Below are 22,356 nucleotides of genomic sequence, written 5' to 3'. Positions count from 1 at the left end.
AAATGTGCACATCAAATTGTAAAATTTCAATTTCTTCCTGTACCACATAATGGTGTTAACCTCAAGGGTTCCCACCTATTCAATTATGGCGAATGGATGATAATCATATTTCTGATTTTGGAAAATTAAAATATGTACATGTGACTACTGACACCTTTTTAGGCTTTCTTGTTACCACTGCTTTAACTACTGTAATTAGTTATTGCCTATGTTTCTCTACGCTGGGTGTTCCAAATCAGATTAAAACAGATAATGGAACTGGCTATTGCAGTCAAGCATTTGAGACATTTGTCAACAATTTAATGTTACCCATATTACTGGGATTCCTTATACTCCTTAAGGACAAGGTATTGTGGAACTTTAGAACAATATTTTCATAAAATAAAAAGGGAGAGAATTATATCCCTGTATACCACAAATTTATTTAAATCATGTTCTTTTTATTTAAAATTTTAAAACGTGGATGCCAAGGAACTCTGCTGAGTGTCTATGGCACCCTACAACTAGGCATACTGATGCCTAGGTGAAATGGAAGGATTCACTTACTGGCCTATGGCATGATCTTGATCTGTCATATGATCTGCAGGATACTGAAGGAGCGTGCTAGCTGCCAGAGTGACAGGTGAGACATGCTGATGCTAGGACAAAGAACAATGTTGACCTGTGAGCTTTCTGAGTCCCCTGACAATGGTGACAGGGAAGCTGTATTGGATATATGTTCCTGACCCACCTTTGTGTGCCTATATCCCAGATTGGACAAGCTGCCTTGCTTCAAGCTTTTAGACTTGTGGGACAGAACATGGAGACTGTGGAAACTGCCTTCAAAACATTCATCAAACAAGAAAAGTTATAATGACTCTTCTCTTTCCTTTTATGTGACCAGTTATTCTGACTCAATCATGGACTAGCCTAGAAATGAATCCAATACTGGAAAAAAGAAAATGATAGTCTTGATTTGGAAGGCTGGTTCTGGACATTACCAGAGACATATTTGAAACTTGACAGCTGCCTTATATGAAGTTACATTTGCAGTGGATAAAATTAGGACAGAATCCATTTGAACAAATGTAAGTGCATGTGTTAAGGCTCCTAATCTTTAATTAATTGGTTATGTTAACATTACTTTTGTTTCTTCTACGATATTTAATGTAAGCTATGCTATGTTGATTGTATACTTTCTAATTGTGTTAGTGTATTGAAATCTGGCAGCAGCTCTCTGCTCCCAGACCCGGTGAGAGAGAGACCCAACCGCCTGGTCAGGTGGGCACTCCTGAGGCTGCAGAGCGGAAGAGACCAACAACACTGCTCACCCCTGCCCACATCCCTGGCCCAAGAGGAAACTGTATAAGGCCTCTGGGCTCCCGTGGAGGAGGGCCCAGGAGCAGCAGGACACCTGCCTGAGACACCACCGGAACCGGAAAGAAACAGACCGGATAAACAGTTCTCTGCACCCAAATCCCGTGGGAGGGAGAGCTAAACCTTCAGAGAGGCAGACAAGCCTGGGAAACCAGAAGAGACTGCTCCCTGCACACACATCTCAGACGCCAGAGGAAAAAGCCAAAGACCATCTGGAACCCTGGTGCACTGAAGCTCCCGGAAGGGGCGGCACAGGTCTTCCTGGTTGCTGCCGCTGCAGAGAGCCCCTGGGCAGCACCCCACGAGCGAACCTGAGCCTCGGGACCACAGGTAAGACCAAATTTTCTGCTGCAAGAAAGCTGCCTGGTGAGCTTGGGACACACGGAAGCAGAATTTCTCTAGGACCGGGCACGTTCTGTGTTTACCGGAAGTCCCACACCCGCGGATCCCGGCCCGCAGCAGCTCTCTGCTCCCAGACCCGGTGAGAGAGAGACCCAACCGCCTGGTCAGGTGGGCACTCCTGAGGCTGCAGAGCGGAAGAGACCAACAACACTGCTCACCCCTGCCCACATCCCTGGCCCAAGAGGAAACTGTATAAGGCCTCTGGGCTCCCGTGGAGGAGGGCCCAGGAGCAGCAGGACACCTGCCTGAGACACCACCGGAACCGGAAAGAAACAGACCGGATAAACAGTTCTCTGCACCCAAATCCCGTGGGAGGGAGAGCTAAACCTTCAGAGAGGCAGACAAGCCTGGGAAACCAGAAGAGACTGCTCCCTGCACACACATCTCGGACGCCAGAGGAAAAAGCCAAAGACCATCTGGAACCCTGGTGCACTGAAGCTCCCGGAAGGGGCGGCACAGGTCTTCCTGGTTGCTGCCGCTGCAGAGAGCCCCTGGGCAGCACCCCACGAGCGAACCTGAGCCTCGGGACCACAGGTAAGACCAAATTTTCTGCTGCAAGAAAGCTGCCTGGTGAACTCAAGACACAGGCCCACAGGAACAGCTGAAGACCTGTAGAGAGGAAAAACTACACGCCCGAAAGCAGAACACTCTGTCCCCATAACTGACTGAAAGAGAGGAAAACAGGTCTACAGCACTCCTGACACACAGGCTTATAGGACAGTCTAGCCACTGTCAGAAATAGCAGAACAAAGTAACACTAGAGATAATCTGATGGCGAGAGGCAAGCGCAGGAACCCAAGCAACAGAAACCAAGACTACATGGCATCATCGGAGCCCAATTCTCCCACCAAAACAAACATGGAATATTCAAACACACCAGAAAAGCAAGATCTAGTTTCAAAATCATATTTGATCATGATGCTGGAGGACTTCAAGAAAGACATGAACACACTTAGGGAAACACAGGAAAACATTAATAAACAAGTAGAAGCCTACAGAGAGGAATCGCAAAAATCCCTGAAAGAATTCCAGGAAAACACAATCAAACAGTTGAAGGAATTAAAAATGGAAATAGAAGCAATCAAGAAAGAACACATGGAAACAACCCTGGATATAGAAAACCAAAAGAAGAGACAAGGAGCTGTAGATACAAGCTTCACCAACAGAATACAAGAGATGGAAGAGAGAATCTCAGGAGCAGAAGATTCCATAGAAATCATTGACTCAACTGTCAAAGATAATGTAAAGCAGAAAAAGCTACTGGTCCAAAACATACAGGAAATCCAGGAGTCAATGAGAAGATCAAACCTAAGGATAATAGGTATAGAAGAGAGTGAAGACTCCCAGCTCAAAGGACCAGTAAATATCTTCAACAAAATCATAGAAGAAAACTTCCCTAACCTAAAAAAAGAGATACCCATAGGCATACAAGAAGCCTACAGAACTCCAAATAGATTGGACCAGAAAAGAAACACCTCCCGTCACATAATTGTCAAAGCACCAAACGCACAAAATAAAGAAAGAATATTAAAAGCAGTAAGGGAAAAAGGTCAAGTAACATATAAAGGGAGACCTATCAGAATCACACCAGACTTCTCGCCAGAAACTATGAAGGCCAGAAGATCCTGGACTGATGTCATACAGACCCTAAGAGAACACAAATGCCAGCCCAGGTTACTGTATCCAGCAAAACTCTCAATTAACATTGATGGAGAAACCAAGATATTCCATGACAAAACCAAATTTACACAATATCTTTCTACAAATCCAGCACTACAAAGGATAATAAATGGTAAAGCCCAACATAAGGAGGGAAGCTATACCCTAGAAGAAGCAAGAAACTAATCGTCTTGGCAACAAAACAAAGAGAATGAAAGCACACAAACATAACCTCACATCCAAATATGAATATAAAGGGAAACAATAATCACTATTCCTTAATATCTCTCAATATCAATGGCCTCAACTCCCCAATAAAAAGACATAGATTAACAAACTGGATACGCAACGAGGACCCTGCATTCTGCTGCCTACAGGAAACACACCTCAGAGACAAAGACAGACACTACCTCAGAGTGAAAGGCTGGAAAACAACTTTCCAAGCAAATGGTCAGAAGAAGCAAGCTGGAGTAGCCATTCTAATATCAAATAAAATCAATTTCCAACTAAAAGTCATCAAAAAAGATAAGGAAGGACACTTCATATTCATCAAAGGAAAAATCCACCAAGATGAACTCTCAATCCTAAATATCTATGCCCCAAATACAAGGGCACCTACATACATAAAAGAAACCTTACTAAAGCTCAAAACACACATTGCACCTCACACAATAATAGTGGGAGATTTCAACACCCCACTCTCATCAATGGACAGATCATGGAAACAGAAATTAAACAGTGATGTCGACAGACTAAGAGAAGTCATGAGCCAAAAGGACTTAACAGATATTTATAGAACATTCTATCCTAAAGCAAAAGGATATACCTTCTTCTCAGCTCCTCATGGCACTTTCTCCAAAATTGACCATATAATTGGTCAAAAAACGGGCCTCAACAGGTACAGAAAGATAGAAATAATCCCATGCGTGCTATCGGACCACCACGGCCTAAAACTGGTCTTCAATAACAATAAGGGAAGAATGCCCACATATACGTGGAAATTGAACAATGCTCTACTCAATGATAACCTGGTCAAGGAAGAAATAAAGAAAGAAATTAAAAACTTTTTAGAATTTAATGAAAATGAAGATACAACATACCCAAACTTATGGGACACAATGAAAGCTGTGCTAAGAGGAAAACTCATAGCGCTGAGTGCCTGCAGAAAGAAACAGGAAAGAGCATACGTCAGCAGCTTGACAGCACACCTAAAAGCTCTAGAACAAAAAGAAGCAAATACACCCAGGAGGAGTAGAAGGCAGGAAATAATCAAACTCAGAACTGAAATCAACCAAGTAGAAACAAAAAGGACCATAGAAAGAATCAACAGAACCAAAAGTTGGTTCTTTGAGAAAATCAACAAGATAGATAAACCCTTAGCCAGACTAACGAGAGGACACAGAGAGTGCGTCCAAATTAACAAAATCAGAAATGAAAAGGGAGACATAACTACAGATTCAGAGGAAATTCAAAAAATCATCAGATCTTACTATAAAAGCCTATATTCAACAAAACTTGAAAATCTGGAGGAAATGGACAATTTCCTAGACAGATACCAGGTATCGAAGTTAAATCAGGAACAGATAAACCAGTTAAACAACCCCATAACTCCTAAGGAAAGAGAAGCAGTCATTAAAGGTCTCCCAACCAAAAAGAGCCCAGGTCCAGACGGGTTTAGTGCAGAATTCTATCAAACCTTCATAGAAGACCTCATACCAATATTATCCAAACTATTCCACAAAATTGAAACAGATGGAGCCCTACCAAATTCCTTCTACGAAGCCACAATTACTCTTATACCTAAACCACACAAAGACACAACAAAGAAAGAGAACTTCAGACCAATTTCCCTTATGAATATCGACGCAAAAATACTCAATAAAATTCTGGCAAACCGAATTCAAGAGCACATCAAAACAATCATCCACCATGATCAAGTAGGCTTCATCCCAGGCATGCAGGGATGGTTTAATATACGGAAAACCATCAACGTGATCCATTATATAAACAAACTGAAAGAACAGAACCACATGATCATTTCATTAGATGCTGAGAAAGCATTTGACAAAATTCAACACCCCTTCATGATAAAAGTCCTGGAAAGAATAGGAATTCAAGGCCCATACCTAAACATAGTAAAAGCCATATACAGCAAACCAGTTGCTAACATTAAACTAAATGGAGAGAAACTTGAAGCAATCCCACTAAAATCAGGGACTAGACAAGGCTGCCCACTCTCTCCCTACTTATTCAATATAGTTCTTGAAGTTCTAGCCAGAGCAATCAGACAACAAAAGGAGATCAAAGGGATACAGATCGGAAAAGAAGAGGTCAAAATATCATTATTTGCAGATGACATGATAGTATATTTAAGTGATCCCAAAAGTTCCACCAGAGAACTACTAAAGCTGATAAATAACTTCAGCAAAGTGGCTGGGTATAAAATTAACTCAAATAAATCAGTTGCCTTCCTCTATACAAAAGAGAAACAAGCCGAGAAAGAAATTAGGGAAACGACACCCTTCATAATAGACCCAAATAATATAAAGTACCTCGGTGTGACTTTAACCAAGCAAGTAAAAGATCTGTACAATAAGAACTTCAAGACACTGAGGAAAGAAATTGAAGAAGACCTCAGAAGATGGAAAGATCTCCCATGCTCATGGATTGGCAGGATTAATATAGTAAAAATGGCCATTTTACCAAAAGCAATCTACAGATTCAATGCAATCCCTATCAAAATACCAATCCAATTCTTCAAAGAGTTAGACAGAACAATATGCAAATTCATCTGGAATAACAAAAAACCCAGGATAGCTAAAGCTATCCTCAACAATAAAAGGACTTCAGGGGGAATCACTATCCCTGAACTCAAGCAGTATTACAGAGCAATAGTGATAAAAACTGCATGGTATTGGTACAGGGACAGACAGATAGACCAATGGAATAGAATTGAAGACGCAGAAATGAACCCACACACCTATGGTCACTTGATTTTTGACAAAGGAGCCAAAACCATCCAATGGAAAAAAGATAGCATTTTCAGCAAATGGTGCTGGTTCAACTGGAGGGCAACATGTAGAAGAATGCAGATCGATCCATGCTTATCACCCTGTACAAAGCTTAAGTCCAAGTGGATCAAGGACCTCCACATCAAACCAGACACACTCAAACTAATAGAAGAAAAACTAGGGAAACATCTGGAACACATGGGCACTGGAAAAAATTTCCTGAACAAAACACCAATGGCTTATGCTCTAAGATCAAGAATCGACAAATGGGATCTCATAAAACTGCAAAGCTTCTGTAAGGCAAAGGACACTGTGGTTAGGACAAATCGGCAACCAACAGATTGGGAAAAGATCTTTACCAATCCTACAACAGATAGAGGCCTTATATCCAAAATATACAAAGAACTCAAGAAGTTAGACCGCAGGGAAACAAATAACCCTATTAAAAATGGGGTTCAGAGCTAAACAAAGAATTCACAGCTGAGGAATGCCGAATGGCTGAGAAACACCTAAAGAAATGTTCAACATCTTTAGTCATAAGGGAAATGCAAATCAAAACAACCCTGAGATTACACCTCACACCAGTGCGATTGGCTAAGATCAAAAACTCAGGTGACAGCAGATGCTGGCGAGGATGTGGAGAAAGAGGAACACTCCTCCATTGTTGGTGGGATTGCAGACTGGTACAACCATTCTGGAAATCAGTCTGGAGGTTCCTCAGAAAATTGGACATTGAACTGCCTGAGGATCCAGCTATACCTCTCTTGGGCATATACCCAAAAGATGCCTCAACATATAAAAGAGACACGTGCTCCACTATGTTCATCGCAGCCTTATTTATAATAGCCAGAAGCTGGAAAGAACCCAGATGCCCTTCAACAGAGGAATGGATACAGAAAATGTGGTACATCTACACAATGGAATATTACTCAGCTATCAAAAACAACGAGTTTATGAAATTCGTAGGCAAATGGTTGGAACTGGAAAATATCATCCTGAGTGAGCTAACCCAATCACAGAAAGACATAAATGGTATGCACTCATTGATAAGTGGCTATTAGCCCAAATGCTTGAATTACCCTAGATCCCTAGAACAAACGAAACTCAAGACGGATGATCAAAATGTGAATGCTTCACTCCTTCTTTAAATGAGGAAAAAGAATACCCTTGGCAGGGAAGGGAGAGGCAAAGATTAAAACAGAGACTTAAGGAACACCCATTTAGAGCCTGCCCCACATGTGGCCCATACATATACAGCCACCCAATTAGACAAGATGGATGAAGCAAAGAAGTGCAGACGGACAGGAGCCGGATGTAGATCGCTCCTGAGAGACACAGCCAGAATACAGCAAATACAGAGGCGAATGCCAGCAGCAAACCACTGAACTGAGAATAGGTCCCCTATTGAAGGAATCAGAGAAAGAACTGGAAGAGCTTGAAGGGGCTCGAGACCCCAAAAGTACAACAATGCCAAGCAACCAGAGCTTCCAGGAACTAAGCCACTACCTAAAGACTATACATGGACTGACCCTGGACTCTGACCCCATAGGTAGCAATGAATATCCTAGTAAGAGCACCAGTGGAAGGGGAAGCCCTGGGTCCTGCTAAGACTGAACCCCCAGTGAACTAGACTATGGGGGGAGGGCGGCAATGGGGGGAGGGTTGGGAGGGGAACACCCATAAGGAAGGGGAGGGGGGAGGGGGATGTTTGCCCGGAAACCGGGAAAGGGAATAACACTTGAAATGTATATAAGAAATACTCAAGTTAATAAAAAAAAAAAAAAAGAAAACACCAAACAAATGGAGAAAAAAAAAAAAAGAAATCTGGCATGTGTGTTATGATGATCTGTCAGTCAGCCTGTGAGTATTACAGAACCTTGGTATTCTGAAAAATGATTGCAGATACTAGCAGCAGTGAGTCAGGCTTTAAGCAGAAGTAAGAGGGTAGCAGGCTTGATCATTCTTGGTCTAGCAGCTCTAATTACATTAAGAGCTCGCACCACTGCTTCTGCAATTGCTTTAACACAAGAAGTTAAGACAGCTACTTTTGTTAATCATTTAGCAAAAAATGTTACTAATGCTCTGAGTATTCAAGAGGAGTTAGATAGACATTTGGAACAACTGATTGATGTTCTTTATGATACAATTAAAATTATTGGAGAGGAGCTTCAGAGTTTAAGAGTAAGAAGCCATCTCGAGTGTTATGCTAAATACCAATGGATTTGTGTTACTTCTAGAATTTACAATGATAGTCACCAAAGTTGGGGAAAAGTTCAGACACTTGCAGGGTATTTGACATAAGTCTAACGCCTCTCTGGATGTTTTACCTTTGCATACTGAGATTATGAATTTAAAGAGTGCTGTTCCACTGAGTTTTAATGCTGCAGGCATTGCTGATTGAAAGATAGAGTTTTAAATTAGCTCAAACTCAGCAACAGGATCTGACTCAGGAAGACAGATTGTTAAAAATGCAGGAGAACTGGTTCAGGAGACTGACCCTCTTGCTTACCACCGGACTGAGTAAATGAGTAATGGGTTTTGTTCTGCCCCTGTGATGTTTGTTCAAGTCCCCTTTGTGCCCTCCAGCCATTGTGTCCTGTAGAGAGTATTCCAGGAAACCGGATGGCCAAGCCTTTCCAGATGTGTTTCAGATGCAGATGCCTCATCAACTCTGACAAACATTTACCCTAAAGGACAATCAAGATCTGTTCTCAGGAGAATGCTTGACCTTTCCTCTCATTTAAACCCTAGAGTCTTAAGAACAATTCTGTGACTTTGAGAGTTTCCTCTTGTGACATTTTGGTATTTCCTTTTGACATCCCCCCACTCCTGGAGCTTGTGACTTCTTCCTTTAAAAAGCCCTTCTCCCAGCCACTCGGTTGGACACCTCTGTCTCCTGTGTGGGATTCGTGTCTCCCGGAGATCTCTGTAATAAACCTTACCTTTGCTTATTACATCCAAAATGGTCTCTCTGTGTCTGAGGTCCGAGACTTCCCGAGACTTGAGTAAGGGTCTCTCTTCGGGGATCTTTCACTGATAAAATTATTCACGGCTTAAAGTCAGTATTTCCATCTTCAAGAATGGCTTATATGGCTTGATCCTGTTAGCCTTTCTTGTCCTGGGAATACTTCTATTCTAGCCCATTGTGATAAAACTTGCCTTTAACAACATTAATATGTTGGCAGCCAGAATACATGGTTTGAAACTAAAAACTGGATCCCCAAACAGAGTCATTAATTTAACAGGCTGTTAGTCGATAACAGGTAAGTTTCTGTACAGTGCCTTACCAACCTAATACAGAATAGCATTGCTTTTGAAAGTACATACTGCAGGACAGGTAAGTAAGGCATTTTTGTCAGAACAATCCAAAACAGATGCAGTCTTGATTATGAAGTAAAAAAAGAGGAAAACGTGGACAACTTTTGGTGCCACTTATAGAAATTATGGCAAGTACTTGTCACTGGGCTGGGAGGAGGAAGTAGGATCAAATGAGAATATTCACATTTGGGCTAATGCAAAGATCAAAGTAAACACAGCCAAGGAATGTGTGACTTCTCTTTTGTCTTGATAATCCTGATAATCCCCAGACCCAGTGACTCTGGGGACTTTGTTTATAGCCTTGTTTGATTACTACCTGGTATGGTCTCTATTCCTTGCCTTGCTTGATCACTTTGTGTTTTATCTGAGAACTGACCCTATTCTTTGAATGTACCTACACTGATATAAAAGCAGACTGGAAAAAAGTCAAGCTGCTTCAGCCTCAGCACTGACTGGAGTCATGTTATAATATTGTCTAATTGTCCTTTTCTTTTCAATCCTCACTCCCTTGAACTGGCTTGGTCAAACAGGTTATTCAATTGTATGGTTTATAATAATTCAGTACCCTTTGTTGCTAGATCTGCTCCTTTTCAATATAGCATTTGTTTTAGTAAATAATGCAGAAGAAAAAATGAATGGGTTACAAATAAGAAAATAAGTCAAAGTATTCCTATTAATAGATCTGATTCTAAACACAAGCAATGGTAAAGACTCAACCAGAACTTCTTACAGCTGATAAACACATTCAGCAAAATCGTGGGAACAAAAGTAATCCCCTTATATAGCCTCCTTATATAACAATAACAATTATACCAAAATAAATCAGATAAACAATGGTGTCCATAATACCCACTGCATATGCTGCCACAAATACAAAGACTTGAGAATAAACCTAATAAAGGAAACAAAAGCTCTCTACAGTAAAAGCTTTAAGACATTGAATAAAGAAAAGTTCTTGCAAGTACTATAGTTTACTACATTAATTATTTTGTTCATTAAGCATGGCTTTTGATTATACAAATTTCAGACTATAAAGATTGTTAGAATTATGTTTAATTTTGAAATTTCTGAGAATCCTTAGGAACACTGACTTTTTATGCCTGAATCTCAAAAAGTAGAATGAATGACAGAATTAGAAACAATGAGAAATGTTTTTTCATCTAAATGTATCATTGTTATTGAATAAATGGGGATTTAAACATTTTATTTTTTGAAGATTTTATACATAATTATGGCATTTACATAACTCTCACCCCTTCCTCTGTCCCTCCACCTCCTCTCCTGTCTCCCCACTCCCTCTTTAATTCATGACCCCTTATTTTTCAATTATTTTGGTTTTTATGCTTATTTGTTTGTATTTCACTTGTGTTATATATATATTTTGCATATATACATACACATAAACATATATATGTGCATATATATGCATATATATATATGTACTTATGTGTGCCGGGTGTCTATAGGGTTAAAAAAGGCTGTTGGATCCCTTAGAACTGGAGTTATAGATGGCTGTGATCCACCAGAATAGAGAAATAATCCCAAGACAACACTAGAGGCATTTAAATCTTGGGACTTACCAACAGCCATTTAACTGTACTTCAGGCCCACTCAAGGAGAAAGAACTCATTCCTGGTACTGAAAACGTAGCCAACTACTCAGAGTTGGTGAGGTCATAGATCCTAGAGGAGAACATCCTACCTTCTACTTTTCTATTTGTGGTCTATGTACTTATTTGTATATCATAGATATATGTAGCCCTCACCCCTCATCAAAGAAACAGTTTTTGCAAAAGATGGAGACAATTACAGAAAGCCACAACTGCTTAAAATATAGAAAATTGACTTGGGATATGAACCCTAATTGATACAAGCACAATCCCTATACCTAAGGTTCAGGGAACTTCATGGAAAATGGGATAGAGAGCTTGTATGAGCCAGATTGTGATGTCTTCAGTGAGATAATATCTTCTCTCTATGACAGGAAAGTCTGCATAAAGAAGACCTTCTCATTGACAACACTACCTGACATCCCAGCATAGATTGGGGAAACCTTCAGGGCCCTCTAGACGAAGAGCAACAGGAAACTAATGGCTACTCAAAGAGGGAAACTCAATATTTTCCAGAGATGAGCTCACTGATAAGCTATTCAATCCGAGTCTTTACAGGCAGCAGAATCTAGCAAGTGCTCTCTCTCTGTCTCTGTCTCTGTCTGTCTCTGTCTCTGTCTCTCTGTGTGTGTGTGTGTGTGTGTGTGTCTGTGTGTGTGTGTGTGTGTGTGTGAGAGAGAGAGAGAGAGAGAGAGAGAGAGAGAGAGAGAGAATTAAAAAATAATAGGTCAGGAGAGAAAGTGGTCTGATTTTAGAATATATGAAAAATCAAAGAAGTAAATATTAAGAAAAAACTAATTTAATTTTAAAACCACTATTGAACTGAACAGAAAGTGGTTTTTTTTTTTTTTTTTTTTTTTTTTTTTTTTTTTTTTTTTTTGGAGCTGAGGACCGAACCCAGGGCCAAGCGCTCTACCACTGAGCTAAATCCCCAACCCCACAGAAAGTTTTTAAAAGAAAAAAAATACAAATGTCTGGTAGACACATTTAAAAAGTGCTCAACATCCTCAACTACCAGGTAAATAAAGATTAAAATGATTAATACTCTATTTTACTCCAGTCAGAATGGCTATTATCAGAAATACAAATGATAACAAGTGCTGACATTGGGGTGGTAAAGGCAAATTCTTGCTCTGTTTGTACATGTGTCAACCTGTGAAGCCATTCTGGAAATCATCTGGAGTGTTAAAAGGACCAACCAAGCAAAACAGTGAGATTGCATTCAGCTGTAAAGAAAAATGAGATCATGAAATCTGTAGTTTAACAGGTGGAATTGACAAAAATTATACTGCGGTAAGCTGTGCTCTGAAATAATAATGCCACCTGTATTATCTCGTATGAAAGAACCTAGTGTTGAATCTTTTGTTTTGGAATACATGTGAAAGTCAGGAAACATGGAATCCACCATTGGGGTAGATACACTGAGGGAGGAGGGAGAGCAGAACACAGATAAGATGACACACAGAGAGACTTAAGCAGAGAAGAAGTAAGGTGTGGGGAAATAAAGAGACGGAGAAAATGTTAAGCAAAACGAAGAGAGTATGACAAATCCACATGGAAATCAACTGTCCTGAAATCCAGTTCAAGATAAATATTAGGGGGTGGCAGAACATATGTGATATGGAAGAAATTAGAGGACTAGACACTAGAAGTTAAGGGTTTCAGAAGGCACAGTGTTGGGGATTAAGGAGGATAGGGTATGGAGTGGGTTAGTTAAAATTACAAATGTATGAAAGTGGCCTTATAGAGAGCCACTAGTTTGCAATTTAATTAAAATTATGAATAAAAAGCATTGAAATGGAGGTACCTTACAAAGGTATAGAATGCTGCTTCCGGAAGTCATGAAAAATAGACTTCAACTAGGGTATTAGACAAAACATGCCTACGTTCATCAAATGGTGTGTTAAGGATTATCGCATCTGGAGTATTTTATAGAGCAACGACTAAGTAATATCAGTAATGCGAGGATTTAAAAGTGACAAGAGTGTTGTAAAAATATAATAATCTGAATTTGACTGAAACATGAATAGATAAAAATTAAATGTATGAAATGCTTATATAAAAATTTAAGCAAACAAGTATCAGCTAAATCAAAAAAATGTTAAAAGTAGATTTTTATTATTCAAATACCCATTTAGAGGTTCATAAATTAAATGTTTCTTAGATTTGTGAATGTTGTATTTTTAGTAAAATTTCTTTTTTTTTAAAGATTTATTTGTTTATTATATACAAGTACACTACAGCTGTCTTTTTTTTTTTTTTTTTTTTTTGGTTCTTTTTTTCGGAGCTGGGGATCGAACCCAGGGCCTTGCGCTTCCTAGTCAAGCGCTCTACCACTGAGCTAAATCCCCAACCCCTTTAGTAAAATTTCTTATAAATTGAGTTGATTACTGAGATAAAAGTTAGATAAATATTGAAGATTGTTGGTCTATACCAAACTACCTTAATAAATCTTGTACAGATTTATCATCATATCATAGATAATTTTATAAAGGTTATTTTTAAAGTTTATTTTTGACCCACAAAGACCAAAAATAATGCTCAATGAGTCTGCTTCCCTGAACACTTTATTATGAAACAGGATCTACTACATAGACACTCTCTAATTAATGATCTAATTAATTAGATCATAGGGACACACCATCATGCTAGACATAAATAATTTATTTTAGATTAGGAGAGTTTCATTTTTCATAGTTGATATTTGGTTCTTTAATTGATGTTAATATTTAATTTCAAGTATTTCCTCTGTTCTTTTATTCTTGTTTATTCTTCAGGGACTTCTACATGTAAGTCTTTCACCCCTATATAGATTTATTGGGGGCCACCTAAATGCTAGGCATTATTCTTGGCCTTGGGATTTCTCAAAGAATTAAAATAATGATTTCTACATTCTAGGAGCTCAATATTCTATTGACAATGGTAACTATTTTAATGCATGGTTTAAAGATGAAGGGAAAGCTACATTCCTTAGTTGGTTATGGGCGGGCCTTATATAGAAAGGATGAAAATGTTTTTGAGTCTTGCACTTTGGGGTCGTTTCCTTCATCGGTTGAAATCTGATCATTTCCTCCTGTCAAGTCGGGCACTATTTTTTATGTTCATAATATCCTGTCAGTGACATAGCTCTGTCTTCCTCCTTGATGAAATTCTGCTTATATTTATCCTGTGTATTTTATACTACCCCCAGAAAATTTTTAAATGTTTATTTTTAGCACATTTCTCTCTGCTTCCTCTCAACTAGTTTTCTGTTTCGGGCTTTTTCCTTTTGTTTAATAGTAGTCACTTTTCCCTCCAGCATTCTCTGAATAATAAGCAGTCATCTTTTAAAGATGTCTACCCTAGTGTCAGTGTCTCCTCTACCTTTTTCTTCAGAGGTTTAACAGTTTCATCAGAGGTCCTTCACCTCCTTGATTAGGTTTATTCCAAGATAGTTTATTTTCTTTGAGGCTATTGTTAATGGGGGCATGTCTATGATCTCTTTCTCTGTAAGTTTGTTGTTGGTATATGTGAAATCTATTGATCTGTGCAAATTGATTCTGTATCCTACCATATTGCATGCTCACTGATTAATAGAATAAATGTAGCAAAATGAACATTTTTCCAAAAGCTTCTTGTCCTTTCAATGTAATCCTGATCAAAATCTCCATTTTATTCTTCATAAAAAAGAAAAAAACCAATTGTCTAAAAATTCATATGGAATCACAACAGCCCTAGGATAGCCAAAACAATTCCAATTAAAAACAAAACAAAACAAACCAATGCTGGAGGGATTACAATTTCATATCTTAACATGTTACAGAGCTATAGTAACAAAAACAATGTAGTGTGAAACAATAGCAAACATTTAGACCAAAAAAACCCAAAGACACAAATATGAATACACATAATTGCAGTGATGTAATATTTGACAAAAATGGAAAACATATGCTAGAGAAAAAACTTCAACAAATAGTGTTGGGAAAATGGATGCATGTCAACATGGAGAAGAGTAAAATTAGACCCATAGCTATCACCTTGTATAAAAACTAATTGCAAATGCATCACAGATCTCAGTGTGAAGCCCGAAACACTGAAACTACAAGAAGAAAACATAAACAGAACCCTACATGAGAAAGGACTTTCAAAATCAACCAAACAACCAACAAATATGGGCGGGGTGTCAGATGTTGTGGGGACAAAGAAACATTTGTTCACTCTTGGTAGGATTGTAGACCAGTGCATCCATTGTATACTTAAGTTTGAAGAATACCCAAAAACCTGAAAATAAATTACAACATGACCCAGCTATACCCATCCCAGAGGATTTGAAATTAATTCCGTAGACACTTGTTCAGCCACGTTTACTGCTGCTCTAGTCACAACAGTTAGGAAACAGACAATCTAAGAGTCCTTCAGTTGAAGGATGAATACTGAAAATGGGGTAGGTAAACATATGACATACTATTCAGTTGTTAAAAAATGAAAATTGCAACTTAATGCATCAAACTAGAAAAGATCGTGTCGAATGAGGTAATACCAATCCAGAGAGATAAAGAGTACATGTTCTGTCTCATCAGAGACCCCATCTCCAAATCCTTAGATGTGAATACATATCCTGAAGTAACTGCAGAAATGAAGAAGGTAAAGAAAGAAAAGGACCACTGCCAGGGCGGACAGGTAGTGGAGCAGTAGAAAGGAGCATAGCAGTGTATAAATGATCTGATGAAGGGAATTTTAAAAATGTGGGCTCTTATGAGTGAAGGGGAAGGCGATAAATATGGAAGATGAAGGGAGGAGGCTAAAATAACAGCTAAGATATTTGAAAAGGTCATAAGGAATCATATTATTAACTGTCTAAAATACTTATTCTCCCCTACACATAAGTAGATTTATAAATATTCATATGTAGTTTAAAGAGAAATTTCACTTCTGGGTGGCAAACACCTTCAGCTCCTTCAGTCCTTTCTCTAACTTCTCCATTTGGGACCCCATTCTCAGTCCAATGGTTGGCTGTGAGCATCCACTTCTGTATTTGTCAGGCTCTGGCAGAGCCTCTCAGGAGACAGCTATATCAGACTCCTGTCAGCTTGCACTTCTTGGCATCCACAATAGTGTCTGGGTTTGGTGGCTGCATATGGGATGGATCCCCAGGTGGGGCAGTCTCTGGGTGACCTTTCCTTCAGTCTCTGCTCCACACTTCTAAGAAGGACTAAAACATCTACACTTTGTTCTTCCTTCTTCTTGAGCTTGTGGTCTGTGAATTATATCTTGGGTATTCTGAGCTTTTGGGCTAATATCTACTTATCAGTGAGTGCATACTACGTGTGTTCTTTTGTAATTGGGTTGCTTCACTCATGATGATATTTTCTAGTTCCATCCATTTGCCTAACAATTTCATGAAGTCATTGTCCACTCCCCTGTTGAAGGACATCTGGGTTCTTTCCAGGTTCTGGCTATTACAAATAAGGCTGCTATGAACATAGTGGAACATGTGTCCTTGTTATACGTTGGAGCATTTTTTGGTTATATGTCCAGGAGTGGTATAGCTGGGTCCTCAGGTAGTACAATGTCTTTATCAATCCTATATCTGATAGATGGCTAATACCCAATATATAAAAAGAACTCAAGAGGTTAGACTCCAGAGAATCAAATAACCCTATTAAAAATGGGGTACAGGGCTAAACAGAGAATTCTTAACTGAGGAATATTGAATGGCCACAAAGCACCTAAAGAAATGTTTGGCATTCTTAGTCATTAGGGAAATGCAAGTCAAAATAACCCTGAGATTCTACCTAAAACCAGTCAGAATGGCTAAGATCAAAAACTCAGGTGACATCAGATGCTAGCGAGGATGTAGAGAAAGAGGAACACTCTTCCATTATTGGTGGGATTGCAACCTGGTACAACCACTCTGGAAATCACTCTGGTGGTTCCTCAGAAAATAAGACCACACTTCTTAATGCCACTCCCTAAGCATTCAGATATGAACCTATGGGAGCCATTTTTATTGAAACCACCATAGGAAGGACTATGAGGACTAGGAGGCATGGCTTAGCTGGAGTTGGTGTGGCCTTGGAGAAAATGTGTCACTGGCAGTGGGCTTTAAGGTTTCAAAGTTCATGCCAGCATCCTGTCCCCCCTCCAATCCCCCCACCCTACAGATCAGGATGTAGCTCTCAGCTACTTCTCCAGCCCCATGCCTGCCTACCTCCATGTCTGCTGCTTCCATGAAGATCATTGACTAAATCCCTGAAATTTTATGCAAGCCCCCAATTAAATACTCTCCTTTATAAGAGTTACCTTCACCATGTTATCTCTGAGCAACAGACTAGTGACAAATACAGAAGTATTAGGAGGAGTGGCCTTTTTGAAGGTGTGTTACTGGAGGCAGAAGTTAAGGTTGTGCAAAACTTGTGCCTTCCCAGTAGTTCCCAGTAACTATCCTTGCTAGGGATGTAAACTTCATGCTACTGCTCCAGCACCACGTCTGCTGCTATGTTTCCTGCCATGATGGTCATGGGTTCTAACCCTGTGAAACCGTAAGTGTCAAATACTTTCTTTTTGGAAGTTGACTTGGTTATAGTAAAGTAACTAAGACACAGACCATTGAACAAAATCACTCAATGGAAAATTTAAAGGTGTAAAGTTGTACAGATGTCCTGGACCAAGCAGTATTTTGCTCCCTAGACAGCAGTGGCATGATTTGGCTTCTAGAAGGAAGAAGCTAAGAATGCTAAATATCTCATAAGGCATGGTATATGCTTTGTGCAATGAGTAAGAAACTTGTTGTGGAAGTCACTGCCTCCCTTCTCCCCAAGGTGCCAATATTACAGCTCTGAGACATATAAGCCCCCTTTCCCACAATCCTCCCCTTACTTTCTTCGTTATCTTCTGCATTGGGGAATGTTGGTGTTTGGGGAAAGCCCCATATATATTGATTATTCTCACCTTTCCCTGATGATCAGTTTTGATCTCCCAACCCCGGGGCAGTTCCAGCCGAGTATCTGCAAACATGTTGATGAAATTCACCAGGTCCCGGTTGTGCTGGTAGCGTTCAAAATTGCGAGCATCTCTTCGGACTTTCAAAATCATATGCTTCAGGCAAGTGCTACTTGTAAAAACCCTGTAGGCACTCTGAGATGGTTTGGGAGAAATGAAGGAAGAGTTTGTGATGTTAGAAAAGACAGAGTAAACACACTGAGGACTTGAACATGGTGTGAACACAACCTGGTATTGATTTGTGTAAGCTATAAAGGCAGGCTTTAGAAGCAGTGCTCAGCAAGGAAATATGCCCTCAACTCCTCCAGGCCTATCTGCCCAGCCAATTCTACCTGACCTTCAGGGTCTTCTTCCCAGTGTCAGTTACACTTGGACTCTCTCAGGCCTTACTGTATCTCCGAACATTGCTCTTCTCCTTCCCATTTCCTGACTGCAGGGCTATGCTTTTGATCCTTTTATTTATCTCACCCATTATAGTAGTTTATTGTAGTTAAAGTTGGACTTCAGAACCCCATCATTCTAATGAATCTTATATAACATCTTTGGGTGAGGGGACTAGAAGAAATGACGGCTGTTTTCAGACTTGCCAAGTTAGTCAAATTATAATTTTATGCTACATAGGCACCAAAGTTCTTGATGAAGCTATGTCTGATGTTGCAGTGGGGTGAGAACTCACATGCACCCATATACACAGTACTGTGATGAAAGAACACTGTAGGAGGCTAAAGAGGGTCGTCGACCTAGTGTTCCTCACACTCCCAAGGTCCACATGAAGCCCGGTATATAGAGCAGAGTATATCTGCAGTATCTGGCAAACTTGTCATCCTTTATGATTCCCACTACCCCACTGCCTAAACCCTCATTTTCCTCTTTTCCAGTCACAGCCTCTGTCCTTGCATCAAATCACTGCACCTGCCTCACGGTCACCACTAATGCTGGCACCCAAATAACAACCACCCAGGATTTCTCGAGTCTCCATCTGTTATTCATCAATTGGCCATAGGCGATCCAAGCAGCATTAACTGTTTTCTCAGCATTCTCCCTGAGCTAAGCCATTTGTCCCTACTCCTTCAGCACCTCATTGAGCTTGGGGCTTTAATCGTTTTTTTTTTTTTTGCTTGATTGGTTGGATCAGCCTTTAGTCATGGACTCTCAGCACTTCTTGGAGACTCCGCTAGAGAAATGCTTTGTCAGACTACCCAGTCATCAGAGCTGGTCTCCCAGAGCACCATGGGCTTCTGCTGCCAGCTGAGTAGAATAGTGCCTTGCTGTTTGCCAGGCTGCTGAGGCTTCGTCATTTCTTCCATGTCTGCCATCCACAGTGAAGCCACTTGGCAGTCTTGGCTGCTGCATCCATCCTAACACACTGCCCCATTTGCTTGGTCTTCTTCCCATTCTCTTTAAACTTCCAAGACTCAATTCAGTCTTTGCCTCATGAGAGGCACTCTGCTCTCTCTCAGTTTGGACTCTGTCCTGTCATATCACATTGACACATGTGTCTCCGCAAAACAGACCTCGGCTGACACTTAGGTGTCTCCCTAATCTGTTTTGTGATTCCAGTCTCTGGCCCAAATTAAAAAAAAACTTGTGGAATAGAATTAATGAATGCTGTAATGCACAGTTTGGGAAAACATCCCTGAAAGTTCAAGGAAAAAAAGTATATATGTGAAGCCAAATCACAAACAACACCAATACATTTTAAAACTGTATCAAAAGCTAACCTAGTTATTATTAGAGAAAGTATCTAAGATGTTTTTAATAAAGATGAGCTTATATAATGGTTATGAATGGGTAATATTTGTTAACTTTGTATTCTTGGTTTCTCTCTCTCTCTTTCTTTCTTTCCTTCTTTTTTTTAAATTAAGACCAATAAAAACAGCATGTATTTGTTTCCAAGGAATTTTCACTAACCTGATTCCAAAAAAGCCTTAGAAAGTTCTGTTGAGGTTTGGTCATGCTGTGTATTGTAATGCTAAGTGCAGGTCTTCAAGACCTGGAGTCTGCAGGCAGGCCCAAGTGATACTATGTGACCTCGCCTCCAAGTTATTTTTGATTGGCAGATAAAGATGCTGATAGCCAATAGGTGGGCAGAAAAGACATAGGTGGGGTTTAGGATTCCCAGGTTGGGGTTGGAGGAGAACCACAAGGAGAAGAAGACAGTGGAGGAGGAAGGAGAAGCCACCATGGGTTAGGTGAGCCATAAAAACATGGCCCAGAGGGCTGGCCAATTGGAGCATCCCAGATGAAACCTAGTAAGTAGGAATTTGGGGTTATTGATAGAAAAGTAGATTCTAATAGCCTAGAGGGTAGATATCTTCCCAGCTCTAGAGCTGATTAAGGATTATTGTAAATATAAAGGTTACATGTGTCTTTTATCTGGGAACTGAATGATCAAGGCTGGGTAGAAACCCTGAGGTAGCATTAAATAATTTCTACAACAGAAAGCAATAGAGATTCTTAATCATTCCTTTCTTATTGGGAGACTCACATAAATGAGCCATACATTTGAAAAAGTAAAGAGAAGGGCATATGGGAAAATTTGGAGGAAGAAAGAGAAAGGGGAAGAGGAAATGATGTAATTACAATCTCAGAAGATAAAATAAATAAAGAATTCCTTCTTTTCCCTGAGTAAATTTCACTGAGTAAAATTGTAGCCTCTTTATATTATTAAATGACCACAGAAAGCCCTACTTGGGTTTTCAGAAAGCCAGACCATCCTTTGTTTTAGGGGCACTCACATAATTGGCATGCAACACAGTGAAGAACTCAGGATTGGTGATGAACTTGACTGCTGGAGACTGCAGCAGCAAGGTGACCTTCTGTGAGTTGACAGGAGAAAGTGACCCTTCTCTCCTCAGATCTAGAAACATGAAGCAAAGTAATGGAATATGTTGTGAGAAAAGTCCTTCTGCATGAAGCATGTTTCTTCCCATAGCAGGGCACAGACTCCCACTCACACACAGCAGACACTTGCTTTTTCATAGTGACATGATGATATCAAGAACTTCAAGTGTTTCTTGTCTAAAATGCTTGATACCAAAAGTGCTTCAGATTTTTCCCAAATTCTAAAACATATACAGAATGAGGTATTTTATAGATGAGATACAAGCCTGGACATAAAATGTATGTATCTTCCATTTATACCTTAGAGCCTAGAGATAATGACACTTTTAAAAATCAGTTTCACATTATATTGCAACCTAAGTTCAAATTCATGATTTTCTGGTCTCTGTTCCCTAAGTATTGGGAGTAAAATCATGTGATATCATACCTCATTTAAAATTTTTATTTAAATATTTTAAATAATTTTATGCATGAACCTCAGAATTTTCCTTTTGTGGCATCATGTTGGCATACTAAATATTTTGGATTTTTTGGAGTATTTTAAATTTTGAGTTTTTAAAAGTTAGGAATCATTATTTCTTAATAATGTTTTTGTATAATTTCAACTACATTCAAATGTCCTCAATTCTCTTCCCTTTGTCTTTTTGTCTTGTTTTATTATAAATGTTACCTGTAATTAAGACAATTTACAGAAGTTTTCCCCTTCTATAAACACTCTCTGCTGAGGGGTTTTAAAGCTCCTCTCTGCTTGAATTGGACCTTGCCTTGTGCTTTGTTTCATCTGGTACCACAAGGTACAACATGTGAATTCTGAGATGGGGCCCTAGCACTTGTATCTCTGTCTCTTTTCTGTCCCCATGTTCACTAATGGAAAAAGCCAAAAGGAAAAGCTTCCATACCAAGGCCATCTAAGACCAACCACCACACAGCTAGCTAACACAGGTGACACAGGTGACATAAGTGACACAGGTGACTAAATATGACTGCGAGGTCAGCAGTATCCTAAGCAACCTGCCAGCTTTATCAGTTTGCATTGCTCACCTGCAGATCTGAAGGGTAAATGCAGTTGTGGGTTTTATCTACTAAAACCAAGGTGTTTATTATGTAGTTAACCACATGTGATTCAATACTAAATCCAGAAATAATCCTGTGAACCTTTTTTCAATCCTCTTTTTA

General features: G+C 39.6%; 1 protein-coding gene across 8 annotated transcripts in view; it reads right to left on the bottom strand.

The window, feature by feature from the left end:
- Hecw1 (HECT, C2 and WW domain containing E3 ubiquitin protein ligase 1) overlaps positions 1–22,356 on the bottom strand; it is a 413,125-nt gene that overhangs the window by 129,547 nt on the left and 261,222 nt on the right. For all 8 annotated transcript variants that reach the window (XM_017600485.3, XM_017600489.3, XM_017600487.3 and 5 more), the window contains 2 exons: positions 21,075–21,196; positions 18,286–18,471 (listed from right to left, as the gene is read on the bottom strand). In XM_017600485.3, coding sequence (XP_017455974.1) covers positions 18,286–18,471; positions 21,075–21,196 — 308 coding nt within the window. The remainder of the gene's footprint in view (positions 1–18,285; positions 18,472–21,074; positions 21,197–22,356) is intronic.

The sequence above is a fragment of the Rattus norvegicus genome, chromosome 17 (assembly GCF_036323735.1).
Source record: "Rattus norvegicus strain BN/NHsdMcwi chromosome 17, GRCr8, whole genome shotgun sequence".
NCBI lineage: Eukaryota > Metazoa > Chordata > Mammalia > Rodentia > Muridae > Rattus > Rattus norvegicus.
This window is presented reverse-complemented; position numbering and strand designations above follow the sequence as displayed.